Here is a 7,154-nt window from a genome sequence, read left to right on the forward strand (position 1 = left end):
TCTCCCTATTCCTCTCGCCGTGCGCGCGCCCATTTGCACTCCTGCACCCGATTGATGCCCGCTCTTCGACGCAGCTGCTGCGCGTGTTCGCCATGTACCGCGAAGACAACGGCAACCAAGAGTTCAAGTACCTCCACATTTTCAAACGGATCCACAAGTGCGAGAAGTGGCCGGATATCCGACGCACCCTCACCAAGGCCAAGGAGACGTACAAGCCAAACGTGCCGACACTGGGAGCGACAGACAGGCGTCCGGACGGCAACAAAGGGGCTAAGAAGACGAAACACATCGAGTTGGCTGCCGCATGCATGTAGGAGTCCATCGAGCATTGCCTCACCGACGCCAACACCAGGACCGCCCAGCGAGAAGAGAAACTGAAGCGAGATGAGCTGCTTTGATGATGAACAACACCATCAAACTCGACTTGCTCCGGTCCAATGTCGCCGCGAAGAAGAGGAACAATGACCTGGCTTTCTTAATGGGCGGCACTGACATGCTCTAGAGCGGCGACGAGAAGCTCAAGGCGTGGTTCTTGGCGGAGCGAGGCCTCACCCTGAACCAGATACCGATGACTCCAACACCGACGCCCAACCCGACCGACGATGTCTCCGCGACGCCCTGCAGCACAGAAGCCGCGCCGACTAGTCCAAAAGCCGCGCCGTCTCCTCCCAGCCTGCGCACGCCGACGACGACGCCAGAGGTCGAGCTCTACGTTTGATGCATTTCTTTCGCGTCCTTCCTTTTTTTGTGCACCGAAGTACTGTCTATCCTTTCGTTTGATCGCCGAACTATTGCGATGATCGCCGGATTGTGGCTTTTTCTGAAGCAGGAACGATCGAGTTTGAATATGAGGCACGTGTCTGGCGCCTTGGGGGGCGGCACCTAGGGGCGTGGCTGGGGCCTTAGTCGCCCCCAGGGTCTAAAAGTCGCCGGGTGGACGCCCGAAAATGTGCCGACCTATGCGCCGGGGGCCGAACGAGTGGAGATGCTCTTAGCCATGGCACACCACCACATAGCCAAACTGCCGTCGCCGGCCCTAACCGTGTCTCACAAGGGGAGCTGCTACGGGTACATACATGCCGCTTTCCCTTATTTTCTAAGCCAACTTATATCATCATTAATTGCTCCTCCGTTTCAAAATAGATGACCCAACTTTATACTCTCTCCGTCCGGAAATACTTGTCATCAAAATGGACAAAAAGAGATGTATCTAGAACTAAAATACATCTAGATACATTCTCTTTTATTCATTTTGATGAAAAGTATTTCCGGACGGAGGGAGTACTAAAGTTAGTACAAAGTTGAGTCATCTATTTTGGAACGGAGGGAGTAATATACATGAGCAGAAGAATTATTACAACGTATCTCATGGCGCACTGCCAGCAGCTTGTTACAAAAGGACTGCAGCATGAAACCACCGCATGCAACATCAAAGACCTCTGAAAGCTTTTGCTGACAACAATCTCCTGTTAGTCTGAAAATTTTGAGCAGGTGGAGCCATTCCTGGGATATCTGGGATGTTCTTGTTGTGCGGGTTGACCATCTGGTAGGACAAACATGGTGAAATCTTCGGACTCAATTCCAATTTAGACAGGAAAAACAGTATATGGTATGGAAAGTCTCAGTGGGCAATTTTTTTTAACAGAAAATGACTTTAAGGATGGCAAAAATAAATATCTTTCAGAGTTCGGTTTATAAGGATTAGAAAAACAGAGCAACAAGATATAACAGCAACAAAAAATATAGTACCATCATTGTTCACCATCACTATGTGTGCCCAAAAGTTCCAATGAACCTTGTTTCGCTCCCGAATGTAGTACAGTGATGCAAGCCTTTATCATTACTATATTAACAAATACTCTCTCCGTCCCAAATTACTTGTCACAGAAATGGACGTATCTAGAACTAAAAATACATCTAGATACATACATTTCTGCGACAAGTAGTTCCGGACGGAGGGAGTAGTTGAATGCAAAAACTCTCCCGTGGTCTAGTGTAGACAGCTCCAAGGTGAGCTGTCACCGACCCGGGTTCAAGGACTCATCTTCATAAGAATAAAAAAGGAGAATTCTTTCCCCTATGTTCTCATTCTTTACAAATATTCCCGCTGTGAACTAATATAGGACGTTTTGTGTCATGTCTCTAGAACGTCCTATATTAGTTTACAGAGGTAGTTGAATGCATGTGCATTTGGTCATCAGCTGGCAATCTTTCATGTCCTCTGGATACAATAGACAAACAGAAATAGCAGAAATTTTACCTTAACAACGATAATTGCAATAACGCCAAAAACTATCAGAGCAAGCAACCCCATGATGCATTTGTCTGTTGCTACCTGTGACAAGGAGAGTTTCCAAATATCAGGTATAGGTACCGCTGCACAAGCGCGAATGGGCACACAGACAGAGGTGGGACAAACCTGCCGGCCAATCTCTTTCACAAGCTGGCTAGCTTTCTTCAATGAAAAGTGAACCGAATCGAGCTCATTGCCAATTCTCTTCATTTGTTCCGTCTGCAAAAGTATAGGATAATATGTGCTGTCAGAATTATTATCATGTTTCTGGACAAAAACAAAAACAAAAATCAATATCATGTGCATGCATGCTAGAAATTTATCTGATGAGGAAAACAAGAAAAGTTATGGATACTGGAATGCAGTGAGAGATATGAATCAGTCAATCGCAACCTAGATGCAATGTACGGTAGTGTTACATCATAGTGAATTTGGGGAGACGGGGCAACATAAAGAGTAGATAAGATAAAGTTTCGGAATATCTAGGATGTCTGATGCACATCTATATTATTCTTGTGCAGTGGCACAAGATGTTGAAGCATTCAATACCACCAAGGGAGTTAAATTATATGCTGAATCTTCGTAACACCTCTAGATAATTGATATAAGGTAGCCCTTACAATGAAATATAAGACTTGAATAAAACAGTCAGTTAATAGCAGCACAACATTATGTCTACCTAATTTGAGAATTCTGATGTCCACTGGGTGCGTTTGCACTACAATCAAACTTTGTATATTTCACTCCAAAAAAGCTGTGCTTTCTCATATAAATCATGGATGGCTATCATGCAATAACAAATACATTTATGTTTACCTCTGATTCTTTTAATAAAAACATGCAAGCTTTTTGTAGTGGAGAACAGATTTTTAAAATCTGCTTTAATACCAAAGTACTGAATAGGTATGAAAAAACAATTTTGCTATGCAACTACTAAACACACATTTACGCCACAAGAAACAAGCGTGGAAGGGGAAAAAAATTGCTGTTTAGACTCCAGAAAATCTTGCCTGCTGTGTTAATGTTGTAGCAGTTTGAGATCCAACTTCGACAGTTTGCGCAACAACCTAGACAAGAAAAAACTTTAAAATTGCCATAAAGAAAATCGTTCAAGAGTATATATAGTTTAGAAAGCAACCATTTTTGAACGTGCAATAGCTTCATCTGTTTGATCCATTTGGTTTCTTCCAGAATCAATGAGTTGTTGATTCGTCATAGCTGCATAGCCAGGTCCTTTCATAAGAACCAACATAAAATATATGGCTTGGAAACTGACACTTCTTTTTATATATGATGAAAATAATATGAAATGGTAAAATCTTGTGATAAGCATTTTGGTCTTGGGAAAATATTCTACTTCAAGCATTATCTTTGTTTCACTATAATACCGAATCTGGAGCCAATTAAGATAAAGGTCTAGATTCCCATTCTCATGCAAAAAGGTTTTCTTTTCACTGGAGAGTGAACCAAATTAAGATAAAATTGGCTTATAAAATGGAGCACAACAGATAAATGATACCTTATTGACATTCCGTGTGTTTATATTCAGCAGAAATTATGAGAAACTCTAATAAACCATGAGTTCACAATGTCACACATCCATACTTCCATATATCACATCAGCAAAGAACATATCCTACCAATATAAAGTCAGAACTACTGTAGTTATATTGGCAAAAGCCAGGACATCAACTAATCCCATTGTAACTTTATACTTTCGAATGTTGCTGGTATCATGGCAGAGAAAACTCGTTCAGTAAGGCATATGATAATCATAGACTTAGCGATATTATTCGCAAGAGACTAATCACAGCTTAAAAGCCCTCAGTTAATTTAACCTGATGCCATTTGAATATTGTCAACTGCGGCAGGCTCACTACTTGTAGCACCCATATCAAAGAGTTCAACCCGCTTGTTGTTACCAAGGCTACTTTGGTATCTGCAAGAGATCTTTAGTTAGTTAGCAGAAGAACTGACAGGTAGAAGACACTGCATGAGGCATAAAACTTGAAAACACGAGTCTTTCAAGTTGAAAGTCCAGATGTTACTGTTAAGGAGCATTAGTATTAGGTCTAGGAGTCCTATTAGGCTATATTTCCTTTCCTTGTACCCCAAGTCTGTGTAGTATATATATGCCCCTTGGGCCTCGCAATGCAATCAAGTTGCATCCATAACAGTTACAATGATGGGATTCAATAAATAATACTAATACTCCTTAAGATTACGTGGAGCATATCAGCAACTTATTTTCACAAAACAAAATGTATACTTACGTCTTCCTCAAGGTGACATAGGAGTTCAACTCTTTGATCTGTATAGTGAATAAGAACTGATTACAGAAGGGTGCAAATGGCATACAACAAAGAGCCTACTGAAATGATGTACCGACCATATACTGTTTTCTGTCATTTAGCTGCTTGTTGACTTCAGGAGGGTTCTTTGACTCCTCGTCTTTCAGAATACGATCAAACTCTTTGATCAAGCTGCAAAGACAAATATGAACTTTACGCATTACATAGAGCATGGCATATCCATGATTGTATCCAGCAAAGGGAAAATTTTCATCAAATGACACAAATCAGATAGTATTGCACTACACAGCCAGTTAACTGCCAAAGTTTCAAGCTAAGAATAAAAGAACTGCAGGATGAATATATGAGAAATTAACACCAGTGTAAGACTGTCAAGATGAAAGTAAAAAAGAAAGACTTTACAGTAGCAGATTTAAGACTGAAGAATGCTGTCAGCCTGGCATACCGCTTGCACTCCTTCATTTTCCCTGTAAGATCCTCCAATTGTTTAGCTTGCCTATTAGAATCTTTAATCTTGTCCATCTTTTGGAACCCGTTTCTGCACATACAGAAAAGGGCACATGAATAAACGACTTAACTAGGCAGGTAAATTAATTTGAGTATTTCAGTAAAATCAATAAAGCTTTAGAACATGAGTTTGATAATTTACATAGGTGTTTGTATTCCACTATCGAGGAGACTCAGATTAACCTCAAGAGAGCTTGTACATTGCTGCATTTAGTTATCGAAATAAGATAAGCACAATGGTAGTTGCAGCATGTAATTCAGGATTCAAGCTAGAAAGGCAGAATTCCCAGTTATGGTTTTGCTGGAACTAAACTTAGCTAGAATTAGGACCTTGTGAATGCAAAAATCAAGATAACCCTGCCCCGTCCACATTTACTGAAATTGTGCTCTTAGGTTTCAATGGCCGATACTATATTGTAACATCGACGCCAAAAAACAAAGGCTTGAGAGGTACTCAGGTTGCCCAAAGTTCAAACATCCAATGCACATGTGTTGGACCATTATATATCAAAATTTGCATGTGAAAAATGGTATTTATCTCTATTCATTTTAATCATCAAGATAATATAAGAACGGTGAATTGAATCATTGCTTCATTGATAATGAGCAACTCTGTGATGAAAATCTGAATTAAGTATTTCCGACTTCTGATATGTGATAAGGTAACCACACCTGTCTGAATTGTTCCAGCAAGCTGTACGTAGTTCACAATGAAGTTATCGATAGTAAATGGTGACAAGCAAGGAGACTATGCTGATGTCGCCAATACAGAACTTCAGGTTTCTGCTCAAATACCTCATCTATTACTCCCTCCGTTCCATAATAAGAGCCGTGGTTTTAGTTAGAACTAAAACCACAACAGTTATTATGGAGCGGAGGAAGTATGTTTCTCCCGTACTGATGATCTCTACAGTAAGTCTAAATTATGACAGCAGCTGCAAATTTCACATGAACGACTCCCAGACAGGTTGACAGCTCAACATGAGCTAGACAATTGTGCAGTAAGCCATCAAATCCTCACTAAATTACATCCATCATTCCATCACAAAACTCCCCACGTAACTTATTTCTCTCCTTTGCTATACCAGTATAACACATGAGCGAGTAACTGTAAGTAGTAACAACCAAAACAGGTAAAGAGGTCACAATTGCACGAGCTTTCAGAGCTCCAGTTCCACCACCGAAACACGTCTTTCCCTTAATGCGTAAGCAGATAGCACAGCTCCGATATAGCAAGTACTCCCTCCGTTCCTAAATATAAGACTTTTTAGAGACTTCAAAATGGACTACATATGGAGCAAAATGAGTGAATCTACACTATAAAATACGTCTATACACATCCGTTTATTGTCCGTATTCTTATATTTAGAACCGGAGGGAGTATTTGGGGGTAACTGAAACATTAAACTCTTCTCTTTTGGCGAGAAAGAAAACTGAGACAGTAACTCGAGGGTCAGGTATACAGGGGGACTCACTGGAGTGCGCGGAAGATGTCCTGGATCTCTCCGTCGATCTGCTCGAGCTCCGGGGTCATGGGCACGTCGCTCGCCATGGGTCCCTTCACCCGCCTCCACGCTTCACATTTCCCCTTCTCTATCCGGCGCAAACCCTACTACAGACGAACCTTTCCGATCAAACCGCGGAGGAGAACGAGGACGGATTGGGGATTGCGGGGGCGTAGGGAGAGGATGACGACGAGGAGAAGGGGGGAAAGAGAGAGGCAGTTGGCGTGTGAGGGCATCTCCAGCCGTTGTGCTCCGGCGTTAACTTTGCGTCTGGGTGCAAAAAAATTTCAGCCGTTGTGCCCCCCAGATTATGTTTTATTTATCTTTTTTCGCTTTGTCATTACAACAAACATGTTGTGGGCACTGCCGGGCCACGCCAGCTCGAGCTCGTCGGCGACGACCCTAGCCGACCGGGCGACTTCCTCGGCCGCGTCTTCGTCTTCCGCCGTCGGCGACGGGCTGCTCGAGCTCGGCGCGCCCTCCGGCGCCGCTGCCGACGTCCTCCCCGCGCCGCGCAGACTGCGCGCTCTTCACGGG

General features: G+C 42.6%; 1 protein-coding gene across 2 annotated transcripts; it reads right to left on the reverse strand.

Moving 5' to 3' along the window:
* Window positions 1-1,097: 1,097 nt before the first annotated feature.
* On the reverse strand, window positions 1,098-6,886 carry LOC119296175 (novel plant SNARE 13-like). 2 transcript variants are annotated; one of them, XM_037574560.1, is made up of 11 exons: window positions 6,588-6,886; window positions 5,255-5,316; window positions 5,051-5,143; window positions 4,683-4,776; window positions 4,567-4,604; window positions 4,132-4,232; window positions 3,432-3,511; window positions 3,304-3,360; window positions 2,420-2,512; window positions 2,261-2,335; window positions 1,098-1,543 (listed from the first exon to the last, which is right to left on the reverse strand). In XM_037574560.1, exons 3-11 carry the CDS (start codon window positions 5,125-5,127, stop codon window positions 1,430-1,432), a joined length of 729 nt encoding a protein of 242 aa, XP_037430457.1. In that variant the 5' UTR covers window positions 5,128-5,143; window positions 5,255-5,316; window positions 6,588-6,886; the 3' UTR covers window positions 1,098-1,429. The 2 variants fall into 2 exon arrangements, with proteins under 2 accessions (XP_037430457.1, XP_037430456.1); XM_037574559.1 differs by lacking the exon at window positions 5,255-5,316.
* Window positions 6,887-7,154: the final 268 nt, after the last annotated feature.

This window comes from Triticum dicoccoides, chromosome 4B, assembly GCF_002162155.2.
Source record: "Triticum dicoccoides isolate Atlit2015 ecotype Zavitan chromosome 4B, WEW_v2.0, whole genome shotgun sequence".
Lineage (NCBI taxonomy): Eukaryota > Viridiplantae > Streptophyta > Magnoliopsida > Poales > Poaceae > Triticum > Triticum dicoccoides.

Excerpts from the sequence above, each read along its gene's own strand:
- LOC119296175 (XM_037574559.1), bottom strand. The coding sequence starts at position 6,664 with ATGGCGAGCGACGTGCCCATGACCCCGGAGCTCGAGCAGATCGACGGA. Across the intron at positions 3,361-3,431 it reads CTATTGCACGTTCAAAAATG|GTTGTTGCGCAAACTGTCGA; the intron begins GTTGCTTTCTAA and ends TTTCTTGTCTAG. Across the intron at positions 2,513-3,303 it reads CTACAACATTAACACAGCAG|ACGGAACAAATGAAGAGAAT; the intron begins GCAAGATTTTCT and ends ATACTTTTGCAG.